This window comes from Natrix helvetica (assembly GCF_964273705.1).
Source record: "Natrix helvetica genome assembly, chromosome: 3".
Taxonomy (NCBI): domain Eukaryota; kingdom Metazoa; phylum Chordata; class Lepidosauria; order Squamata; family Natricidae; genus Natrix; species Natrix helvetica.
The window spans coordinates 39,394,785-39,421,111 of NC_138549.1; the positions used below are offsets into that span (position 1 = coordinate 39,394,785).

Consider the following 26,327-nt stretch of genomic DNA (forward strand, 5'->3'; position numbering starts at 1 on the left):
CGCCCCCTCTCCCCACAGGGACTCGGGGCGACGTACAAAAGCAACAATCAAAACAGTATCATATAGAGGAGGTAAAAATAAATAAATAAATTACAGTGCTTAGAAAAAGTTAAAACCCCAATAACAGTAAAAATTTAAAAAACTAAAATTAACAGTTAAAAATGCCCAAGAGGTGGAGAAGCTGTAGATTTATGTCAGGCCGGCTAGTCGGAACAGGTGGGTCTTCAGTTTCATACGGAAGGAGCGGAGGTCAGTTGTTGTCCTAATGTCTGGGGGGAGGTCATTCCAAAGGGTAGGGCCCACCACAGAGAAGGCCCTACTCCTGGGCACCGCCCTCTGACACTCTCTGGAGGACGGCACCCGGAGGAGTCCCTCTCTGTGTGAGCGAATGGGTCGCAGGGATGTATGGGGCAGGACACGATCCCGCAGATAACTAGGCCCTGTGCCATGGAGCGCTTTGAAGATGGTGACTAACACCTTGAAGCGCACCCGGTAGGCCACAGGAAGCCAGTGCAGCTCGCGCAGGAGAGGTGTTATATGGGAGAACCTCGATCTCCCCATAATTGCCCGCGCGGCTGCATTCTGGACCAACTGCAATCTCCGGGCGCACCTCAATGGGAGCCCCATGTAGAGAGCATTGCAGTAGTCCAGGCGAGACGTCACCAGCGCGTGAGTGATTGTGCGCAAGGCCTTCCGGTCCAAAAGGGGTCGCAATTGGCGCACCAGGCGAACCTGGTGGAACGCCCCCCTCGCCACGGCTGCCACATGATATTCCATAGCCAGCCGGGCATCTAGGAGGATGCCCAAATTGCGCGCCCGTTCCACCGGGGCTAATTGCTCATCCCCGATGGCCAGCGATGGAATATACTGGTTGAACCGGGCAGCCGGAAGCCACAGCCACTCTGTCTTAGAGGGGTTGAGCTTGAGCCTGTTGTCACCCATCCAGACCCGTACGTATTTCAGATTAACACTTATTCCATGGATGGGCAACCTAGTAAGCCTTAAGCGTTTTGGACTAGAAATCCTATATTCTCAGGTCATCATCCCACACCAACTGCCTTAATCCTGATTTACATTACGAAACATGGTAACATGTTCTGAGTGGACTAAAATATTTTAATAAAAATTATTCTGGATTAAACTAGGGCATTCTGTTTCCAAGCCTGTTGTAACTTTGAAGCAGTGGTGGGATATGACCGGTACGCCCCAGTATGGGCATACCGGTGCCTGCTGGGAGCACCAGGTCCCACCTGCCCGCCCGCCCTCACTTGTATTTGAGCCGATTGGGGCTTACCCGCAAGGAGCATACGGCACCTGCACGATGCTCCGGCGAGCAGTTGGAGCATCACGGAGCATCGCTGGTGGTAAGCACGCATGCACGCACTCGTACATGTGGTGGATGCCCAGCCCCGTTGCACTGTACTGGTTGCAACGGGATCCGTAACCCACCACTGCTTTGAACCATTGTTGACCAAATAGTCATAAACTGAGCATTATCTACATTTAAAGTCAAGTAAAAGTCCAGTCAAATGTTTTGTCATATCACTGATATTTAAAAGTGGCTTAAAATTAAGTAAGCATCAATTAGGCAGAAACTGTAGAATGTTTATCAGAAATATTATCTATTTAAAAATCTAAACAATTCCTTTTAAAAAAAATTACAAGCAAGTCATGTAGTGCTACATGAATTCTAAAAATCAATACGCATAACATTACAGAATAAGAAACATTTTGTGGAATTTCAGTTTTTACCTCGGGCTGCAGCTGGCTGTGCAGAACCATCTTTGCACTGCAAATTTTTTAGCAACTGCATGGACTTCCCAGCCATAATGATCTGCTTTAATACAGGTTTTAGAAAGGAAACCATGGTATGCTGTCTGCTTGATGGTGCTTGATCACTGCCAGAACTGGCACTAGCATTATCACTCATTTTCTCTTCATTTTCAGATTTTTCTGATACACTGTATAATGTGTAGGTGGCATACCAAAAGTCTCTATGATTTACAGAAACGTTTTTGTTTCTGCAGAAAAAAAGCAGGCAATTGTCAGAAATTTATCAGAAAATTGCATATATTTATTTACAATGCATGTGTTTATAATTACAATAATAATCTAAAATAGGTTTTTCAAATAACTGGATAAGAATATTCATCCACCATCTGCAGCTTTCAGTTCTGTAGTTAAGGATAAGATTCAGGAAAAATAAAGAGATTTGAAGGCTCATCACAGCCAAGTAAAATTTCAAAGGAGCTACGTGTATACTAGAATGCATACTGATTAAGAAAACACCAAGATTAAAATTAAGATATAGAGGTCAGCAGCCAAATAGGAAGATTCTTACATTTTTATATTCCGAATTCAATTAGCTGTAATAATTGTGATATTGCATCACACAAAATAGGAATAAAATAACTAAAGCACTGAACCCGGTCATAAGTATTCTCCCAGAAATATGTCAATTTTTAAAATTGCAAATGCAGCCTAGAATTTTAACAATAAATGAGTTTTTCTATGGTTGATTACCTAAATCTCTAACTGTGCATTATATGGATACTTAGCAATATGTAAGTATACTTACACAGGATTTCTTTTGGCTCCACCACTATCAGTACAAAAATTACCTACACCCTAGAAATATCAATATATCCACAGGATTTTGTAGAGATTCTCAGTCATCCAGTTCATGGTTATCCCCAAAGAGCTTTTTCAAGAGGCAACTGGACTTTCTTGTTTTTTCTTTGAAGAAAGTCCAGTTGCCTCCTGAAAAAGCATCTCTGGGATATCCACAAGATGTTCACTATCATTACCTTTGAATTATAAATTCTTTGGCAGGATCAAATAAATTACCATGGACAATCCACTCATCCACTGTCTGTAGGTATGGTCTTACTGTTTCAACCCACAGAGAAAACAAAAGGGAGACCTGAAATGAAATTATGAAAAATTATGAGAGAATAGAGAGGAGTAGATAATAATAAATACTGAATTAGGAAACAACAGCATCATTAGAAAATTTATAAATATAGTCAGCATTTAGAAAAGCTTTTAGCCTGAAGGTCTGGGGAAGCGTGACTTTAAGATCAGAGAAACAATGGCAGAAGGAAGATGCTTATTAGCAGAGGCACCTGATTAATCACAGTGACAGAAAGAAAATGCTGAACTAAGGCTTGAACCAGCAGAGCTAATTCTTATGTTTGTATATACAAAGCATTATGTAAATTTTAAATTAAATATATATTCTGGGCTCCATTTTTCCCCACATGATATATGGTGGGAAGATATTATTCTTGCAAACTTCTAATTTAGAAAGCTGCTATAAGAATGGGAGAATAGAAAAATAGTTCTACAGCTGCTCTATATTCTGTGTGGTCATAATATATCACACACATGGATTTGTGTTGAGGTATTATTTACACTTGGGGCAGAGACTTAACTGAACTCATATATGCCTGATCAATAAGATGACATTATACTAGAATAATCATCTATGAACCAAAAGAATTACAGACTTAACTTGAATAGAAACTATAGTTCATTTTTCCAGTATATTTATTAAATAATTTATTATTTATTAAATATGTTTTTTTATACTTACTGTCTGTTCAGAAGCTTCCCCCATATTGTCATAGTCAAGAATTGCTTTGTATAAGATATTGAGCAAATGAGATGCTCTTACAACGTTGCGGGTATCAGGTGGTACTTCAGCAACTCCAGTGCTAAAAACTTTATGAATTACTTTCAGCTGTGCTAATCGATGTGACAACTTATCTATGACTATGGAAAGGGTAACTGTAGTATCTACAAAAAAGTATAGGTTCATGTTTTTATGTCATACATACAAAGCATGCACAGAACATTAAAACAAAAATTTCAGTTAAAATGCAATTATTTTACCTTCGTTGATTATGCATCTCTCAATTTCCGTAAGTTCTTTTTTGAAATTAATGAAATATTTATAAAGAGCTCGCACAAAAGCCTGATAGGTTCTAAAAGGGGCTTCCACAGATTTCTTGGGAGTGGATATGGTTCCATGTATTCCACTTTCTGAGCTGTGACCCATGACATCATCAATAAACTTTTGTAATCTAAATACCACTTGCCCATAGGCAGCTATGCGCTCCAGCATTGATCTTAATGAATTCTAGAAAATAAAAGATTTTTATTTATTTATCTATTTTGAAAGGAAAGGAGAAAAAAGATATAGAAATTACAAAATGCAGATATTACATAGAAAAGTTTGCAGAGTAGTTCAAGGCACAATTAAAATAAAGTACAATGTATTCTATTGGGGGGGGCATGCAACCTTTATCCTTATACTAGACAATCTATGCCTGATTGGTCATCATTAGACAAGGACACACCCTGATCTAAGCTATTCTCAGCTTTATCCTTCCCAGCCCTGAGCCTCAGTAAGGTAAGAGACTGCCTCTTTTGAACTTTCCCCACTCACCTATCGCACTCATTTTTCAGGCACATTTCTTCAAATAGTGCAATGCTTGTTGCGATGCTTCTAAAACCTTCCAAATCATCATGACAATTTGGAGAGGGATGGACACGGCCCTCTGCTGAGTTTCGGAAAATCTCAGAAGCATTGCAAGAGGGCAGCGTCCAATACGGAGAAGAGCATGCACAGACAACCTCAGGAAAAAGGACTGGTGTGGCCAGCAGTTGCCTTAAATAAGACCAAACTGGGCATGCCTTGTCAGCAACAGAAGATATTGAAGGTCAGCTGGGATGGCAACTGAGGTTTGGACTGTGCTGCTGGGGGTGGAGGGCTGGCCACTGTGGCACTCTTTGTCAGCAATGGCAGCACTGGGGCTGAAGTAAAGATTCAGAAGTAGTGACAGCTGGCTAAGTCTGCTGAAGGCCATCAATGACATCACCACCATCAAGCAAAGGGAAGACATGGGGAAATAGGCAAATGGGGGTTGTTGAAGCACACTTACAGTCTTAAGTGTCAGGAAATTGTTAAGCACCCACGTTTTGATGACATTACAGGGGTGCTACAATGGCCATAACTCATTCATTTATTCACGGCTACTGTAAGTTCAAGTGATCACTGAATAGATACTAATTAAGCAAGGATTATCAGTATTATCCTATTTTTTATTTGTTGGCTAAAGAATTAATATTGAATTGCTGTATTTGCTTATTTTAGATTCACTAATCATTTTACTCACATGTGTCAAATGGGTTACTGCTATGTCATTTCTCACAGTTACCTTTCCATCATTCAGCTGAAATATAAAGAGTTTTTTTACACCTGAAAGAAGCCTGAAAAAATAAAAATGATCTCAGCACATGCTTTTGTAAAATACAAGCAAAACACACATTCAGAAGTTAGTATTATTTATTCAATTAACTTTTCAAATTTATATAGCTGTCCATCTCACAAAACAAGTGACTCTGGAAAGGAGTCCATCATATATTGCAGCGATGGCGAACCTTTTTTGGCTCGCGTGCCATAAGTGGGGGAACGCAGGGGGGTAGTGTGAGGGCATGTCGCACCCATAATGCAATGTGCTACCCCCCCAGTGGGCATGCGTGCACTACAGGCGCGACCCCCCATTTTTTGCATGCTTTTTCTGCCCTCCCCAGACTCCAGAGGCTTTATAGGAGCCTAGAGAGGACGAGAACAGCCCCCCGTACCCCCCAGAAGTCCTCCGGAGGCTTCAGGAACCTTCAAGGACGCTTCCCTGAAGCCTCCGGAGCAGTCAAAACAACCCTCTAAGCAAACCGGAGCAAGTGACTTCCGGTTTGCTCGGAGGGTCGTTTTGAGTGCTCCGAAGGCTTCAGGGACCTTCAGGACGCTTCCCTGAAGCCTCCGGAGCAGTCAAAATGACCCTCCGAGCAAACTGGAAGTCCGTTCCTGAACCTACGGTTTGCCCGTAGGGCCGGTTTTTTGCGCTCCGGAGGATTCAGGGAAGCTCATGAAGCCTCCGGAGGGCCTCCGGGAGGGGTGGGGGAAGCTCTTTTCGACCTCCCCAGGCTCCTTAAAGGCTCTGGAGCATGCGCGCTGGCCAGCTGACAGGGCAGCGCCTCACTTGCCCTGACAAATGGCTCTGTGTGCCACCTGTGGCACGCGTGCCATAGGTTCGCCATCACTGATATATTGTAACTGTAAAAATCCTTGATTTTCAACAGATATTTCATACTTTATATCAGGACTGTCAAAACCGTGGCTCATGGGCCAGATGCATCATGCATTGGCCATGCCCAAGCCGTTTAGCGAAGGAGAAAAGTCACAATACGTCATGTGACAACCCTGCATTATATATTTGCAAAATGGTAGCATATAATAGATACAAACTCACCCATTTCTGAAAACAGAAATGATAGGGGGTTTTTTTCTTTCAAATGCAACATTTTATTTACAGTTCCTTTTTACAGAGAAAAAATTAAAAGCAAGTATTAATGTAGGCTATAAAAGGTATAGCATCATTTGCATTGTGAAACTCTTTTCCTCCTTTTGATTAGCACAATTTGCTTTAGAATTAGCAATATTAATATAATAATAAAAACAGTAGCATAAAACCATTTTCTGAATTTTAAAATTAACCATAGAGACTTAAATATAACATGTATTATTCAACATAAAACAAACCTCAAGTGGTTTTTCTTTGAAAATTTCTTACCAAATTGTTTCACGAATGACCTGCGTTTCAGTGACAAGAATTCTCTCTTCTGGGACATATAATGGATCACTATTATATAAGTGCTGTTCCCTAAGAGAAAAATGACTTTAATACTTTTATTGTATTGGTAAAGAACATGCAACATTATTTATTTCATCCATATAGACCAATAAACTTCATTACATACTACATCAACAAATCACTGGTAACACTTGAAAAATCAAGCTGCATTATAGTCCTATTCTGAAAAATACTCATTTCAAACATTCTATTCATATATTAAATCAAAACTTGCTTTGATTTTTAAAGCATTTAATGCTACCTAATTCAAGAATCTTATAACCCTTCAAACCTTTTATTGTCTCTTAGTTGAGACTTTGAATAAGGATTTAGGTAGTCCTCAAGTTATAACCCTAATTGACCCTGTCAATTATGGCTGTAAATTATGACAGTCATAAAGGAATCACCATGTGACCAGACTCAGTTTTATAATCTTATTCACAGTGGTTGTAAAGGGAATGCTGCAGTTGTTAAGTAAATACTAAGTCATTAAGCAAACCCACAATTTGCTATTGGGGGGTGGGTGGAGGTTTGCTTGAAATAAATGCTGATTTCTGGCAAAAACATTGTAAATCATGGTCATATGACTATAAATGCTGGCCAGTTGCAGAGCACCCAAAATGTGGTCATGTGGTTGTGGGGGAGGAGCAGCATTGGAACTTCAAAGTCAGGTCATAAGTAGCTTTGGGGAAAGTCCATTGCAACATTGAACTGGTCATAACTCGAGGACTACCTGTATAGTTCTACAACACATAATTCATCACAAAGTTTGTACAGGGAAACATAAAGAAGTCAGTATAGTTTTATATGTGGATTATAGCTGTAGTAATTTACAAATGTGTTTGACAACTTACCATATAGAAGCTAAATTGGAATGAAAATGCAAACTATGGGAAAAACGAACAACTCTACCAGTCCAATACTGAGCCACTACATGTTGCTCTAACCAGGTACGTGCATCAGGTTCATCTAGAGAGAAAACAGTTATATCAGTGTATTGTCCTGTATAAAAAAAAGTCTTCATTATCCACCACATATATAGAGCTAAATGTTTTAATCAACTTATTATTAAACAAATGTGGAAGCTTGCCCAAATGAAACCCTAATCTCAAGAGCACTTGGGTGTACTGACACAAGCATACATTTGAAAACTCACAAGCCAAAAGCAGCAACACAAAATTAAACAAATATTCACTTTTCTCACTTTTTGAAGAAATTACTTCTTGCACTTTTTTTCTCAGAAGAGAACAGACATAGTTTGAATATCTTTCCCAAAAAAGAATATCTACTTTTTTGGCAGAACTCTTTCCAGAAAAACTCTAATCCTTGGACAGCTATTTGGACACTGAGTAAATTATATTTTTAAAAACTATTAGAAATTTCTAACATAAGATTTTTTTAATTAATTGTTTTCATAAGAAACTATTTGTTTTTCTTGTGTTTTACTTTTTCACATATTATTAATTTTAGTTATAATTTTCAGCCCATATCAAGTCCACTGCAAGATGAAGAAAGTTAGAGACCATAATCAACTACCCAGTCCAGCATCTCAATCATTACATAACACTATCTCTGAGAGTTTTTAATCACCTTTGTAGACTTTCCAGGTTCAAAAACCAGGTTTAAAAAATTAAATAATTATGAGGGCAAAGCTACACATCAAGGTGGTACGGCGACTTTTCCAGTATCTCCGGGATAGCCGTCAAATTCAGATCATCTGGACGGTCCAATCCGGACCTAAACCGTCCCAAAGAGACGGTGAAAGGTAGGGGCAGATCCTGTGGTCCCAGAGACACTCGCAAAGTCTCTGGTGACCTGGAAAAAGCCCCTCTTGCCAGCGATCGCGAGTCAGCCCCTAGGCTGCTGAAACTGCTGACAGCTCCTATACGCGCAGGAGAGAAGCATATCGTTTTGGTGAGAGTTTTTAAATCTTTTTTTCTATTGGAGAGAGAACACCTTAAATCTGGAAATTAAATTTAAAATAAAGGCTGACTAGAGAGAAAGCAGCAGATTTAAGATGGCCAATTGAAGATTTTCTTTTTTCCCTTTTTATTTTTGGAAGCCAGGCTAGACTTCAATTGCAGTTGAATGTGGATTGGCTTATAGCGCTTTTCCTATACTTTTACTTTTGGACTTTGTGGGGACATTGAATATATCTAAGCTCTAATTGTTTTAAAGATTCCTTTTCCTCTTTTTTTGGGGGGGGGCTTTCCTTTTTGTATTTTCTATTCTGTTTGTTTGTTTTTTAAGTTAAAGGCAGAGTGGAAAAAGGCAAGGTTTGAGAGTTGATACAATTAACACTGCCACCTAGTGGACTTGAAACAACGTTACTAAGTTTTACTTTCTGAATTATTTAGAGAGAAGCTGTTCCCTTGAAGACTATTTGGTTAAGAACTGATAGGGACAGGAACACAGTTGTTTATACAGCTGTTTCCTGTGGAAACTTTCATATCTGGAAACCTACTTTGGAATAAACAGAAGCTCTAAGAGAAAGCTCAGAGTGACCTTGAAAAGACTTTCATCTTAAAGAAAAAAAAACTGAATCTTTTTTTCTCTTGTTTTGGTGGCAATGCTTATACTATCTTGCTGGGGAGGTGGTGATTTTTCCCTTGGCTCCTTGGCTACTTTTTTTTGAAGCTTTGAAGTATCGATTCTTGTTTTTTCTTTGCTCTCTTTTCCTTTTGGAGATATTGGAGACATATGGATGGCTTGTTTTAAACTTTAAGGGAATTGGACTGAAGAATTTTTTCTTTCTTTTTTTTTAAGTAAGAGATTTTTTTTCCCCTCTCTCTCTTCTTTTTTCTTTTTTCATTTTATTCATGATTCTATATTTTTATAGTTGACGCTTAGTTTTTGTGATATTCCAGTGGTTATTTGGGACTTTTACACTATTTGATATTAATTGGACTAAAATATAAAAAGAAAAATTTTAGAAGATGAGTAGAACGATAACACCTGATGGTTCCACAACCACAATCCCTGCCTCCTCACCTGCAGGAGGACAAAGATCAATACAGACGATGCTTCAACAGGAAAAAGAGAAGGGAATAACCCTAGAGGTAATTATGCAAGGGATACAGAAATTGCAAGCAGGAGCTGATAGCAATGATGAGAAGTTAGACACCATTGTAAAGAGGACTGAGAGTATAGAAAAAAGAATTTAGACAATAGAGCAACGAACAGAAAACATAGAAAAGACAGCTAAAATGGAAGGAAAAATAGAAAACATGGAACAATGGATGATGAAATACGAGGACAGAATGCACAAAATCGAAGAAAAGGTTGAACAAGAAGAGAAGAAGGTTGAGGAGTTTGACAGCAGATTGAGTGACATAGAAAAGAGAGCAGTGGAATATTAGGATGGGAGATGGATCAGTCCAAATTTTTCTTAAGATTTCAAAACATAGGAGAAGAAAGAGGAGAGAACCTAGTACAAATAATATCCGAAATTTTGACAAACGTATTAGAGATATCCCAAGAGAGGATGATGGATGGCATAGATGAAGCATTGCGAGTACACCCAAGATATGCAATGAGAAATGCCCTCCCAAGGGAAGTCCACATAAGATTTACTAAGAAAGCAACTAAGCTACAAATATTACAGAAAACGAGAGACCGAAAACTGGAATATAAAGGCAAGGAGATTGTAGTTCTGAAACAAATTCCAAGAAGAGTGAGAGAGAAGAGAATATCAATTTTTGACTAAGATCCTGCTCAAAAAAGGTGTTAATTATAGATGGCTCATATCGCAAGGTTTAATATTTGCATGGCAAGGACAAGATACAGAATAGATACAATCGATAAGGCAGAAGCCTTCTACGCAGAACACTTCAGAGGAATGGCTGAGAAAACTGGAAAAGAAGAACTATTGGTACAACTACTGGAGGCACCCATAATCGAGATTGGAAAAACAGAAGCTGCTGTAGGCGGGAGAAGGCGCGCTGGGTGGTGTAAACCCCAGAGAACGAGAACCCAGATCAACTAGAGCCATAAATCCTACATATAAAATATACACATGGAGGGGGAAAATGGTTACAATTAATATAAACGGGCTTAATTCAGCAATTAAAAGAAGGAAAATATTCCACAAATTAGAAAAATTACAATTTGACATAATCTGCCTACAAGAAGTGCCTATTCAAAAGAGACATGAACATCTACTAGTACAACCAAAGTTTGGAAAAATGTTTACTTCATTGGCAAATTGTAAAAAAAGAGGAGTGATCTTCTACATTAAAGATAAAATTCCAGCAAAACTAATTTATGCAGATGAAGAGGGAAGAATCTTGATGGTGGAAATTATGGATAATATTAAAAAAAAAAACCTCTTAATCGCAATTTATGCACACAATGAAAAACAAGATGAATTTTACAAAAAACTCCACAAAAAAATTTCTGACTTGCACTATGTTGACATTTGTATGATGGGAGATTTCAATGGCATTGTAAACCAGAACATGGACTACAAAACACACAAAACAACAAAGTTAAATAGAAAATTGCTTCCTAAATCCTTTTTCAGGATGATAGATAATAATAATAATAATAAATTTGGATTTATTAGCCGCTCCCTTTCCAGGCAGGACTCGGGGCGGCGTACACTAGGACATATATAAACATACATATATACAAAGACATACATGCACGGAGGAGGTAATAGATTACAACATTTAGACAATTAAAACCAGTAACATACCCCAATAATAAAAACCCAATATACAATAAAAATTTAAAATTTAAAAAGACAGTCAGGAGGAATATGAAAAATTACGGTTGAGCCAGGCCAGATAATTGAAAGAGGTGGGTCTTCAGCTGTACACGGAAGGAGCGGAGATCGGAAATAATCCTGATGTCACGGGGGAGGTCATTCCACAGGGCTGGGCCCATCACAGAGAAGGCTCTGCTCCTGGGTGTCGCCCCCCGACACTGTTTGGCGGACGGCACCCGGAGAAGTCCCTCTCTGTGTGGGCGAATTGATGAAACAAATTTAAAAGATATTTGGAGAGAAAAAAACCCTACAAAAGAACAATATAATTTATATGTTATGGGCCTCAACGGAACTGATTTGTAACGTACAAGAAGTCGAGATTGAAACAAGCACCTGGGCAGATCATAATCCAATCACAATCAAATGGAAAGGCCAAAGAACAAGATCTAGATGGACACTAAACAATACTATATTGAAAGAAAAAGACTGTACAGAAAATGGAAAAAGAACTGGCTTTTTTCTTTAAAGAAAATAGAAAAGAAGATACATCAATGCAGAATCTTTGGGATACAATGAAAGCCGTTACTAGAGGTCTGATAATAGACTACACAAGGAAGAGAAATTAAAGAAAAGACAAACACATAAAGGTTTAGAGAATGACTATAAGATACTTGAAAAAGAGCTACAGAGATACCCACAAAAAAAGATGTTAAAATAAAAATGGACACAATTATATACAAAATGGATCTACTGGAAAAGGAAGAATTGGCACAAGAAATCAGGGGTGCTAAACAAACTGCTTCGAAAATGCACACAAACCAGGTAGATGGTTGGCATATAAACTGAAAAAAGAGAGAGAAGCAAAGAAAATATTGCAGCTAAGAGATGAGCAAGGACAAATTCAGTATGGAAATGCTGAGAAGAAGAAAATTATACAAGACTATTATGCTAAGCTGTATGAACAAGAGAAAATAGAAGAGGGAGGAGTTAAAAAATATTTACAGGACGCTAATCTTCCCCAGATACCAGACGAAACTAGAACAATATTGGAAAGTAAAATAGCGATGATGGAGCTAACAGAAGCACTTAAAAAACAAAATAATGGGAAGGCCCGGGACCGGATGGATTACCAGTGGAATTCTACAAAGCACTTGAGGAATCCTTGTCTCTCCCACTCTTAGAAGTTATAAATGAAGTGGTGTCTGAGAGTAGAATACCTAAATCATGGTCAGAAGCATACATTGCATTGCTACCCAAAGAGGAGACTGATTTAACACAAACTAAGAACTACAGACCAATTTCCTTATTAAATTCAAATTATAAGTTATTTGCATCTATACTGGCAAAGAGACTTAAAAAATACTTAAATAGTTTTATCCACTTGTTTTTTACCAAAGAGACAAATCAAAGACAATATGAGAATTATTTTGGATACTTTGGGGTATTATGAGGCCCATCCCAAAAAACAAATGGCTTTGATGTTTCTTGATGCACAGAAGGCTTTCGATAATGTGAATTGGTGATTTATGTTCTTACTATTGGAATAGATGAATTTTGGTAAGAAATTTATTCGAGCTATACAAACAGTGTATCATAAACAAACAGCAAAGATAATGGTAAATGGAGAACTGACAGATTCTAATGAAATAAAGAGAGGTACGAGACAAGGCTGCCCACTATCACCGTTACTTTTTGTCTTAACATTAGAAGTTTTAAACAGAAAGATTAGAGAAGAAGAAGGAATAAAAGGAATGAGAATTAAAAAAGAAGAATACAAGCTACAAGCGTTTGCAGATGATTTGGTTTTTATTCTTGAGGACCCATCAGAGACAGCACCCAAATTGTTAGAAAGAATAGAGGAGTATGGAAATGTAGCAGGCTTGAAAATAAATAAAGATAAAACAAAGATTTTGACAAAGAACATACCATTAAGACAAAAGGAAGAGTTGGCGGAAGTCTTGCAGATTCAAGTCACAAACAAGGTTAAATATTTGGGGATATACCCAACAACTAGATGCAGCACTCTTAAGGAGGACAATTATATTAGACTGAAGCAGCAAATTGTGACTGACTTGATGAAATGGGAAAACCTACAACTATCAATGATAGAAAGAATTTCTACAATTAAAATGAACATTTTACCCAGAATCTTATACCTGTTCCAGCCAATCCCAATTAGATTGGGGAAGGACTTTTTTGAAGATCTAAACAAAATAGTTTTGAAGTTTATCTGGCGGGAGGGAAAGCAAGAATAAAACTTAAATTGCTACAAGATGTTAGAATAAGAGGAGGATTGGTCTTACCTGACTGGGAGCTATATTACCAGGCAACAAACCTGATGTGGATTAAGGAGTGGATAACACTAAGAAACTCTATTGAATGTAGAGGGTCATGATTTACTGTTGGGATGGCATGTTTTTTTATGGTATAAGGGAACTAAAGCACATGGTTATTTTAGAATACATTATATAAGGGAGGCGTTGTTATTAAATTGGGAGAAGGTTAAAAGGTTACATTACTTAAAAACTTCAGTCTGGATATCAACCATTAAAGCATTTTCATATCCAATAGTATATAAAAAGGAACAAACAGTTAGATATGTTGAAATATTGAATGCAGAGGGTGAACTCAAATCTATGCAAGAGTTGAAACAAGAAGGAATAGAAATGAATTGGTATTCATATATGCAGATACACTCTAGATATAATGAAGATAGAAAATCAGAAGGTCTTTACAACAAAATGCAGAGCTAGATAAAATTTTAACAGGTGCTGATGAAAAAGTAATGAAAAAATTATATGGATATCTATTAGAGGTTAAACTACAAGAGGAACAAGTCAAAGAAACTATGATAGCTTGGGAAAAATTTTTGGACATGGGATTGAGTTATAGAAATGGCAGAAACTGTGGTCTCAAAATTATAAAATGACAATGTCAACTGCATATAAAGAAAATTTGTATAAGATGTTTTACAGGTGGCATTTACCCCCAATGAGAATTGCAAGAATGTTCAAGAATAAGTCGGAAAAGTGTTGGAAATGTCATCAGACACCGGGCTCATATTACCATATGTGGTGGACTTGCACTGGAGCCAAAAGATATTGGACTAAAATTCACATGTGGTTGGAGAAAATGATACATAAACACATAGACTTTAAACCAGAAATTTTTTTATTGGGAATTATACCAGAAACTTACAATAAAAACCTGAAATATCTGATTGTAAACGTTTTAACAGCAGCTAGAATTGTATTTGCAAAAAACTGGAAAAATGAGAAAATACCAAAACAGGAGGGAGTTATTCGAAAAATAATGGAGTGTGCTGAAATGAGTAAATTGACATTTGAAATTAGAGAACAAGATGAGCAATTCTATAAGATATGGGACTTGTTTTATCAGTGGCTTGATAAAAAAAACCTGGAAATGAAAAATGTTTTACTCATGTTCTAATTGAAGGAGATAAGTGATAATATAAAGACATTTTGTTGTTGATTAGATTAATAACGATACAATGAAAGACTGGTATATATATATGAATTGAATAATTTACAATATTTTGTTCTAAAATGAAGGATAAGGATAATAATGAACCTATGTATATTTGATAGATGATTGGTGATATTATACATAATTGTAAGTAGTGATGTATATTATAAAGATATTTTGTTGTTAAACAGTTTAATAAGGAAGTAATGAAAGATTGGTACATGTATGAAGTGAATATTTAGAACACTTTGTTTAAAAAAGATGGAATAACATTTGTGCTTGAATGTATGATGCACAAGGACAACAATGAACATAAGCATACTTGATGGATGAGTGGAGAGACTATGCATAATTGAAGGTAGTGATGTATAAACATAAACAGTTGGAAAACTCTTTCACACTGTAAAAATAACTAGAATGAGATAGGTGATTATATAACGGTATATTGTTATTAAATAGATAATTAAGGATGCAAGGGAATTAGGTTTGCTTAAAAAGAAGGAATATTAATTGTAACTGAATACATGATGTACAATGAAAGTGAGGTACTTAATTATATTTGATGGAAATTTAGTGATCGTATACGTAATTGAAAATATGGATGCACAAACGCTTGTAACCAAGCGACATGCTGTATGTAATGGATGAGTATTTTATATGTTATGTTTTGTTGGTCTTTTATGTTTAAAAATTTAAAAAATTAATAATGTTTTGAGCTGTAAATTGCATGGTGTCTTATTCAGAAAGCCTATGTAAATATTAGCTTATTCTGAGGTTCTCTTATAGAAATGTAAGGTGTACCAGTATATATTGTATATTCATGTTTTCTACTAAATATGAAAATTGAGATAAATTTAAGCATAATCCAACAAATGCTGGATTATGCTTAAATTTATATATATATATATATAGACAGACAGTGAGAACATACAAATGCTACTAAACTGCTAAAATAAGTAGCAGGGAAATTAAGATTTTTTGTATATTTTTATAATATATTTGAAAAACTTTATATGTATTTTATTCCAACAACTATTAAGACAATTTTATATCAGCATAAGCGCAGTTACTACTAACAATTTCAGAATTCTACCAGGAATTTTTATGAGCCATATAATCAGCAAGCAGACCAACTGAGTAAAGTAAATGTGAAACTTCTCTAAATACCCCCAAACATTTCATTTACATTTGCTAACAGCATACTACTACAAACTATCATAAAGTGTAAATCAAATAGGCCATGATAAGAACTGGTATAGTCCATTCTATTGTAACGACCTGCTTCAGAAAACATACCTTTCCAGTTGGCAAGAGATGCTGACTTCTTATTTTGATCCTGATCTTCTTGTGGTGTCCTATCTACCTGAATGCCAGAATCTTCTCTGCTCAAAGGTTCAGTATCCTCTTCATCACTTACATCTGACCACTCCTATAAAACATTAAAAAGCACAAAATATACTTCACTCTAAGATAATGGCACAGTGGAAACTTAAATGAACTTTTGTAATTTACTAGGCATTAAAATGTTAAAATATTACTGTATAAAATAGCATCTAAGATGTAAATATTCAATATATTATCTCATTTCATAAACAATGCACTATAAATTCCAGCATGACATCACCATAAATAATGCTCAATTTAATAATTTCACTGTCCATACCATTAGCTTTTTAGGACCACAGAGGTAATAGAGTGGAGCAATTCTCCAATTCTCTAAGGCAAAGTGGGAATGTTAAGGTAAAGATTTGTTGGCAGAAAATCATCAATGATTACACTGTTTCTATTATTAGCAAGAAAGAGGGAGACAGTGAGGGATGAAAAGAGAGAGAGAAACTGAGACCCAGACCTATATCTGCCTTAGAGAAAAACTAGAATATGAGGTTGAACTAAATTGACTAAAACCAACCGTATAATCATAATATAGATAAAATAATTTACTGAGAAAATGGAAAATCTATTTCTACATGGCAACTCACCTTAGAAATTTCTCTTGACTAAGTGCTAAATATTATTTATTTATTCAGTACAAATTATTATTCTCTATTACTTACTGGTGATTCTAGATCAGGAACGAAGTCCAGGTCTTCATCTTCCATTAAATATTTTTTCCAATCAAACTTCTCTTTTTCTATGGAAAATGCACAATAATAATATTTATATACTCTCAGCTATTTCTTCAGTGATCTTGATATATTTCATTTAAGGAAAAAGTATAATTGTTCATTAATTAGTTTTATATCCTATTTTTTTCAGAAGAAGAAACAAATGTGTTGCACCATGCTGTCATGCTATGAGATTCAGAAAAGCTAAGTATTGAGAAAGCCTCATCATAATGCTATACTACTATAAAAAATGTTATGTCGTATACTATGTGTAATGCCATGTCATGTAAAGTCATGTAATAGTATAATAGTCACTTACAGTGGTAATGAGTGCAAAAAAGGCCAGGTTACAGACCTACCGTATGTTGTTGCTTATGTGCAACTTCCTAGCACATAATTATTTTTTTTAAGACAACACAAAATTGAAAAACATATAATCAAAATAGTAGAATAAGGTTAGTATGATTTCAATTCCACATATTTTCTTGGATGCTCTCAACCTACCGACTGCTTTTTCTCTTGGTTCTTCAACAAAGCAGGTGTTGGAAGGAGAATCAGACAAACATAATAGAAGTGATAGTACGGCATAATGTGCATCTGTCTTAAACACAGGAAACAAGTAATTCAGTGAACAGGACAGCAAAATAAAAGAAGATACTAGAATTCTAACCCAATGGTATATTTAGAAGAGAAAAACAGCAAATTTAGTTTATCATTCATCTTAAATAGGATTAGAATTAAGACATGAAATACATAAGTACAAAATAAAAGTATAGTTCTATTTATCAAATATATTTCAAATATAGGATTTTATCTTCACAAGATGAAAAAAGCAGAAAAAATATTTCATGGTACATTTTGTGGTTCTGAAGTTATCAGAACAATCACTTCAGATGTTTACAGTTTGTTGTGTTAGAAATTCATTTTGGCAAGAAAATATGTTTTTTATTCTTGTGTTACGTGATGAACTTAAGGCACAAATTTAACTGACTGGCAAAAATATATTTTCAGTTCCAGATTTTCTTCAGTTTTAAATCCAGGCATTTTCTAAATGTAAACCCTAACCCTTAACATAATAATATAAATATAAATACACACAAGCACCTTGTTTACTGTCCCTATCTTTCCCATATATTCACTTACAAATCAGAGCAGAAAAAGATGAATATTGGACATGAGATTGGCCCACTCCAGATGCACTGGAGAAGGGCATGATGCAGACTTTATCGGTCAAAGAATTCTGACTGGTGGGGTCCGGGAGAAGAACCTTTTCTGCCATGGATCCCACCCTCTGGAATATTGTGCCCCCACCCAAGCTGAGATCCACATCCACCATTTTGGCCTTCTGAAAGGGACTGAAGACCTGGCTCTGCCAAAAGGCCTGGGGCACTGATGGGAAGATGTCATTTTGGAGGTGATTAATGGACTATGATAAGATCCCACCTCTTCCATGTGTGCATCTTGCTCCCTTCCTTGCCATCTTTGCTTAATTTTTAAGTCAATTGTAGTGTTAACATTTATTATTTTAATGTGTTAATAGTTTGTCTTGTTGCTTTCATTGTAAGTTGCCAAGAGTTCCCTCTAGGAGAGATGAGCAGCATATAAATTTACCAGATAAATAAAATATTCACATAAAAGCAATGTTGAAGGTTACTGCCTTTGAAACTACTGTAGTGTTGGAGCTAACAAAGTAATCTTAATTTTCACAAATTATCCTCTTTTTAGAGCACAGGAACTATTCTTTGTATTTTAATTAACTATGTCTAAGACATTATAAATCTTCATAAATCACAGTGCTACTAGCTTATCAAAATAATTTATTCCAATAGAGTTATTGCAAGGGTCTTACATGCCATGTTATATAGGTAACTGGTTTCATGGTAATTACATGCTGAGGTCTGAGAATACAACAAAAATAATATTATAGAAAAGAAAAATTGTTTATTAATTTCTGATGCATATATAAAGTTCCATTACAAAATGATCGGCTTTAAAAGAAATACAAGGACAAAAGAACATAGCATTCAGTTATGTTCTAAAAATCACAAACCTTTGTTCCTTCTGTGGTGGGAAGAGACAAATTCAGAAACTCTTCTGTTAGTCTCCTCCAACTTCCAGCTTTAACAAGGTCAGAGTGAACCACCAGCTTTTCATGAATTCTATATAAAAATATGGAATGTTTACTAATCTTTTAGAATAAAATAATTAATCTAATGTTAAAAGAAACACGAAAACTTTACCCTTCCATTATTTTCTCCACTGTGTGACTCCTGACATCAAGAAATTGATGAAACCTAGAAAAAAAATAGATTTGTCTTTTGGATCATGGGTCACAAATGATTAACTTGTATTTTGTTCAATGTGTATTTTTATAGCATTTTTACAAAGGATGGGCTTCATTTTTAAAAGTTCATTTTATTTACTATAGTCACAAACCCTAGAGTATTCAGCCTGTTTTCATAAGATCGACCTGTAAAAAGCAGCCTTGCTCACTCTAATGTTCTCCAAGCATGTTGACATCAATCTGATGCATTGTCTTTATTATTTATATAAGACTAATACAGGAATGGATTTCAGATCCTTACGCCTCCCCCACTTGCCTGAGGCGCCCTCTCTCCTTACTATGCAGCTTCTCCGCTTGGATTTCACTTCCCTCTCCTTTATGGGAACTGGTTAAAAGACCTGATGAAAGATTTCAGTTCCTCTTTGTGAACGGAAGGGAACTTCTCCAACAGGGTACAAGAGTAGGGCTCAAATGTTCAGAATTTAAGCTCAATTTCTACACTCTGATGAGGTTGAGTTTCCCTTCATGCATGGAGAGGAATTCCCGCGGCAGGGTGCAGAAACTGAGCTCAAATCAGGATTCAAGACCACAGCTCAAATCTTCTCAGCATTTGGCAACAGCTTGCAACTTTTCCCACTGACTTTCTGGGGAAGTTGGCAGGGAAGATTGCAAATGTGTAGTCACATGATTGTGGGGTGCTTGGCAACTAGTTATAAGTGGTGATACATTTTGCAACAGCTAGAGATCATAAAACAACCTTTGAATTCTGTTGTAATTCTGAACCACTGTCAAACAGTCAGAGATCAAGGACTAGCTGAATAAAAACATCTATTTCTTTTGGCATTATCTCCAAGTACCACTTTATCTATTTGAATCCTTTAATTCATTTAATCCACACAATGTCTCAAGCATGCTCGAGTGGTGCAGTGGCCTAGAGGTGGATGTCTAGCCTCACAATGAGAAGGGTGTGAATTCAATCTATGTGGCAGCAGATATTTCTTTCTCTGGGCACAATGAGAAAATATAAATATATCTATTCAGCAGTGTTACCCTTGCAGAGGTATAGCTTTACTTCAGTGTTCTGGAGGTCTTTCTGAAGTAAATGTGATCAAGGACAAAAAAAAGTGGGTTAAACTAAACAAAATAATGTAATCTAAATTTACGAACAAATATTTTTTTATTAAATTCACTAAATAGAATATTTATTGGCCAGGTGTGATTGAACACAAGGAATTTGTCTCTGGTGTATAAGCTCAAACAACAAAGTATATAATTATAAGATACCAGTGGAAAAAGTAGAAAAGATGAGAAGGATAATAGTAATACAGCCCTGCGCACATGGGTAAATATTCTTAGACATAAGAGAGTGCTGTGGGAATTAACAGCATCATTAGCCAATCTATTTGCATGGTAGGCAAATTGCAAGGGGTCTAGCAGTGGATCTGTGATGATTTTGAGATGGGCCAGCAACTAAGCTTTCAAAAGTTTTAATAACTATCGATGTCAGAGCAACTGGTCATTCATCTCCTTGATGGAGGGTTCCACAGACTACAACAACAACAATTTATTATTAGTCTTAGACCAGCGACCGGAACAAATAAAAGCACTCAGTATATAGACACTTAAAACTTCTAGTATAAAATAATAACTAAAATCTATAATAAAATCCACTGTCAATTATACATGATCTGACTATAAGATAGTTGCAATCCCTAAACTGTGTGGCCCATTGTAGGTTCAATGCTAAAAGTGAAGTGACTAAGCATTGCAAAGGGTTTGCCACAATTGTTACATAACATCGCTGTTCTATAACATGTTTGCAATGAATCCCCAGTGCTGCTGAATAGAATCTAGCCACCATCTGTGCTGTAGTTACGGACTGTTCATCCTTAAGCAGCCATTGGAGATGGGTAGTGTTGGAACGGTCAGGATATCTGGCCGTTATTGGCAGAATATGTTTTTTCCTAATCTCTGTATAAAAGGAACATCTAAGGAGCACGTGACCCAGTCTCCGTCTCTCCTGATGGAGGGCTTTTTAAATGCAAGGAATATGATTACTCCTTACACATTTAACAATTTTTCCTTTCTGCAAAGCATGTAGCTTCTACAGCAGGGGTGTCCAAACTTGGGAACTTTAAGACTCGTGGACTTCAACTCCCAGAATTCCCCAGCCAGCATGACTGGCTGGGGAATTCTGGGAGTTGAAGTCCACGAGTCTTAAAGTTCCCAAGTTTGGACATCCCTGTTCTACAGTATCTCAAGTTATAATTTGCTAACAACTTCTGCAGATCTTATAGGGCCACGATGGTGAACCTATGCATGCCACAGGAGGCACATGGAGCCATTTCTGGGGGCACGCAAGGTGTTTCCCTGACAGTGTGCCAGTTGGTTTCGACCATGATTTTCAGCCCTTTTTCTGCAAACCGGAAGTTGGAGAACGGGGGGGGGGGGGGGGGGGCTCACGTGTGCATGCGCAGTGGGGAGGGTGCATAGAATTTTGGGTATGGCATTAACCACCACCACCCTGCTTTTGGCACGCGATGGCAAAAAGGTTAGCCATCACTTCTCTAGGGGACTACACACTGCAGTTTTACAAGTTTTAAAATACAGATTTATATTGATGGTTTCCTAATGATTTGACTGCTTATAGGTACCCCGTGATCAGGGCCGGATTTTCCTATAGGCTAACTAGGCTTCAGCCTAGGGCCTCAAGATCAAGAGGAGCCTTTTATTTTTATTTATTATCCGTGCCACATTTTTATAAAGGTTAGTACCAATTACAACATGTTTCATTTAATATATTGATATATATATATTGATATATATATATATGAAACGGTATAGGGTTTCCTGCCTAGGCAGGGGGTTGGACTAGAAGGCCTCCAAGGTCCCTTCCAACTCTACTATTGTATTGTATTGTATTGTATATATCACAGTAATGATGTATTTTATTATCTCTCATGTAATTTACAAACTTAAAAATGGGAGGTGAAAGGGCCCCATAAATGGAATAGCCTAGGGCCTCTTTTCATCTAAATCCGGCCCTGCCCATGATTATCATTAAGTGCTGTACCATATGATTCTTGACGAATGTTTCTTTTATGTACACTGAGAGCATATGCACCAAGACAACTTCCTGGAGTGTCCAATCACGCTTGGCCAATAAAGAATTCTATTCCTATTCCCTTCTCTTCTCTCCACTCATCGGGAGGGGAAAGCGGATTTTAAGGCGTTCCTGCAAGCCAACCGTCCGCGTGCCTTTTTTTTTTCCCCTCACGCCGCCCGCCCGAAAATACCGCGGGACGAAACGCCTCCCGTTTCCCTCGTCCCGCGCTCACGCCTAACGGACCTGAAGTTGGACCAGGCGTAATTTAGCGCCGCTTGGAAGTGGCCGGACGTTTCGGGGCTCCGCTCGTCCAGGCCGGTTACTTGCCGGATGAGCTCCCGTACCGCTAGGTCTTGCTCTTGGTCAAAGCGGCTCCAGTGAGCAGGCGGAGTCGTGGCCGACGAGGCCGTCGCCATCACGGGCCGAGGGGGAGGAAAAAGAGATGAAACCGGGGTGGGGGAGTTGGTGCTGAAGTAGTTTCTCTAAAGGGCTCCCTTTATTTCGGTGGCCACTGCGGCTCACATCTCGCGAGATTCTGCTCCTCTTCTGTGGTTGGGAAGCGCTTCGCGTGAGGGTCTACGCATGCGCCACTTTACTTCCCACGCTCTCGCTTCTTCCGCTTCCCTCAGCCACCCCGCCCCTTTTCCCAGAGGGCCAATTGAATAGTAATTAGAAATATACCGGTAGAAACCATCTCCATCACTTAGGCGACCTTGATCCAGAAACTAACTAGGGCCGGCGTCCTTAACTTAGGACGTCCGACATAATTCCTATGCATAAAAGTTAGAATGAGAAAACGAGACTGGGTGGGTCATGTTTTTGATTCTTTGCATGTTTACTGCAGAGTAGGTTGTTCCCGCCACTGATAAGCCTCGTGGGACGAAGATATTCTATTGCGATTTTGTGTTTCATTTTTTTCCAAGTCAGTTGTGTAGAGATGCGAATGTCGTCATAAAAATTGTAAAAAAAAAAGTGATGTACATTGGCATGTACAATATTCTAATTATTGCCAGCTCAGATACCACTAAACGGGAAAGGAGACTCAGCATCACAGTGTATAGCTTAATGAAAATGTCATTGTGTCGTTTTTTTAAAGGCAAATGTTATGCTTGAAATTAATAAGGAAATTAAAAATAAAATAAAAAGTTGAATGGAGAACCAGTACAGAGATGGCTAAGTATTGGTCCAGCACCAAGAGATCCAAGTAGTAGTCCCTTTACAAGAGAAATGGTGTGACTTTGGGCTACTCATTCTCTCAACCCATACAGAGTTGTAGAGAAGAAATAGGGAGTGTATGCTACATAAAATGTTGAGACACAAATCATACAAATAAGTATGTGTAGTCATAGTGTCCACATTTGAAAACTGATAACTGGAAAACTGGAAATGCAAAGAAAGGGGCTAGCGCAGTTCTAGGGGGGAAAAAACCAAACAATATTATAGCCTTTTAGATTGAAGTAGATAGAAAAGAAAGATACTAATTCAAACAATGCTGTGAAAAGTATGGTTAGAGAGGTTTTTCTCATTAAAACCAAATGAAGGACCTATTAATGGTACAACAATATTTTACTCAAATACATTTGGTACAAAAACAATGGAATTAACTGCCACTAACTGCAGTGAGGCCACAAGTACAGATAGTCCTCAACTTACAACAGTTCATTTGGTGATTGTTCAGAGTTTGACAGCTCTCAAAAACATAATTTATGACCAGTTTTTACATGTATGAAGGTTGCAGCATCTGCATTGTCATGTAATCAAAATTCCAATGCTTGGGAACTTGCTCATGATGGTTTTTATGTCCTAGGGTCGTGTGACCAGCCTTTTGTGACCTGGCAAGCAAAGTCAATGGGGAAGTCAGATTCACTTAACAACCGTGTTACTAACTGCAGTGATTCACTTAACAATGGTGGTAAGAAAGGTAATAAAATGGGGCAAAATTCATTTAAGCCTTATTATTTAACTGCTATATTATTTGTTTTTATTTAACATGTCATATAAATAAAGCCATTTTGGATTATGAACCACTTTTTGTATGAGTGATGCAAACCGCTCTTAGAAATATATCAGAACAACATTGTGGGTTACAATTAAACAACCATTATGTAATATAGTTTAGTTTTTACACACTGGTTGGTTGTGTTCTGCCAAGATTTAATACAATACAATACAATACAATACAATACAATACAATAGCAGAGTTGGAAGGGACCTTGGAGGTCTTCTAGTCCAATCCCCTGCCTAGGCAGGAAACCCTATACCGTTTCAGACAAATAGCTACCCAACATCTTCTTAAAGACTTCCAGTGTTGGGGCATTCACAACTTCTGGAGGCAAGCTGTTCCACTGATTAATTGTTCTAACTGTCAGGAAATTTCTCCTCAGTTCTAAGTTGCTTCTCTCCTTGATTAGTTTCCACCCATTGCTTCTTGTTCTAACCTCAGGTGCCTTGGAAAATAGTTTGACTCCCTCTTCTTTGTGGCAACCCCTGAGATATTGGAACACTGCTATCATGTCTTCCCACATTTCACATTAGAGTTTGATATAAAACCTGTATACCATATTAAAGATGTAGTGCAATGTGTAAACATAGGCAATATGACAGGCCCCAAATCACCAAAACCCTGATCGCTTTGTCTTCCCAACATATATGAAGTCATAGTTTCAGACTCACAATCCACTGGATGTACAGATTGTAACTCTCTGACTAATTACAACATCTATAGCCTGAAAAAATATTTTGCAGGATCCGAAAAAGTTGCCCATCAAAGTCAAGGCACTGAACACAGCGTAGATGAACTTGGGGGCATGTTGAGGTGTGTGATGTGTTCCAGAAAGAACATCTGCATAGTGGCAGTGGTTCTGATCAGCCAGGCTGCCTAGAAGCATTGCTGCAATTTTGTTCTCAGCAGGCATTGCTTCTGGGGTTGTCCCCAAATCTCCAGGAAAGGACAGTGGGGAGGTAAATTTGACTAAATTGGATCTTCCTTCCTTCCCTCCTTCCTTCCCTCCCTCCCTCATTTTTTTTCCATCCATGTTGTTTCACAGTGACTAGATTTCAATATAGCATCCCAAAACCAATCTGGTTCATCTCCTATTACTTCACATCTGCACAAGAGTTTCCCACACTAATTCACTCTTTCCAAGAAGAGGTGATGCTAACACAAGTCAGGATACTCCACTATTCCATTCCCAGCTCCTCAGTTTCCAGCCTCTCCATTGTAACATTGCTACAGCAACATTTTTTCCACCTGAAAACCTCTCGGGACAATTTCCCATCTTTCTATTGTCATTATAAAAAGAAAGTAGAAAAAAATGATGCCAGTTATTAATCAAAATGATTGATCATTTTTCTATATTTCACAATATTTTTATTTAATGCATTTACTGGAACTTGAGCAGTAGTTTATGATTAAACTACACACATACACACACACACATTTTTTCCTTAATAGTATCAAAGATAGAACAGTTTTTCTGAAAGGAAAGGGAGACTCCATAATCAAATAGCTCATGGGATTTTACCCTTCCTCAGTGTGCTTGTAGAAATGCTTATGTTAAAAAAAATATGTTGCCAGCCAATTCTCATTGTGTTGCAAAATGAAGTACTTTGTCTTTTTTATGCAGTATTTTATTTATACTGAACATTTGAAAAGAATCATTGAAATTGCTCTGAGCTCTGGTTGAGGATTAAATTGAAGAACAGTCTTAATCCTTGTTGGGAATGAGATCTGACCTTTATAAATGCTAATTATCAGTCTCCTTGCACAGGCTTTTTCACATATTTATATTCATTTGGCTTGCAGATCTTTAGTAGGTTTTAATATTTTTATGTCAACCAAAGCTAACCAATATGCGTTCATTAGTTCTGTTTGCTTGTATGCTTCTTACAAAATGTAAATAGCAATAACTAGATCTTTTCTTTTTAATACAATAATTTGTTA

At 37.3% G+C, this 26,327-nt stretch overlaps 1 protein-coding gene across 1 annotated transcript in view; it reads right to left on the reverse strand.

The window, feature by feature from the left end:
* TUBGCP5 (tubulin gamma complex component 5) overlaps positions 1 to 22,937 on the reverse strand; it is a 33,773-nt gene extending 10,836 nt beyond the window's left edge. The window contains exons 1-13 of the mRNA XM_081948201.1: positions 22,628 to 22,937; positions 19,235 to 19,288; positions 19,045 to 19,153; positions 17,499 to 17,595; positions 16,944 to 17,020; positions 16,186 to 16,318; positions 7,550 to 7,664; positions 6,636 to 6,725; positions 5,181 to 5,274; positions 3,895 to 4,141; positions 3,596 to 3,798; positions 2,808 to 2,923; positions 1,753 to 2,021 (exon numbers count right to left, since the gene is read on the reverse strand). Coding sequence (XP_081804327.1) covers positions 1,753 to 2,021; positions 2,808 to 2,923; positions 3,596 to 3,798; positions 3,895 to 4,141; positions 5,181 to 5,274; positions 6,636 to 6,725; positions 7,550 to 7,664; positions 16,186 to 16,318; positions 16,944 to 17,020; positions 17,499 to 17,595; positions 19,045 to 19,153; positions 19,235 to 19,288; positions 22,628 to 22,800 — 1,777 coding nt within the window. The 5' untranslated portion in view covers positions 22,801 to 22,937. The remainder of the gene's footprint in view (positions 1 to 1,752; positions 2,022 to 2,807; positions 2,924 to 3,595; positions 3,799 to 3,894; positions 4,142 to 5,180; positions 5,275 to 6,635; positions 6,726 to 7,549; positions 7,665 to 16,185; positions 16,319 to 16,943; positions 17,021 to 17,498; positions 17,596 to 19,044; positions 19,154 to 19,234; positions 19,289 to 22,627) is intronic.
* Between the last annotated feature and the right edge of the window lie 3,390 nt (positions 22,938 to 26,327).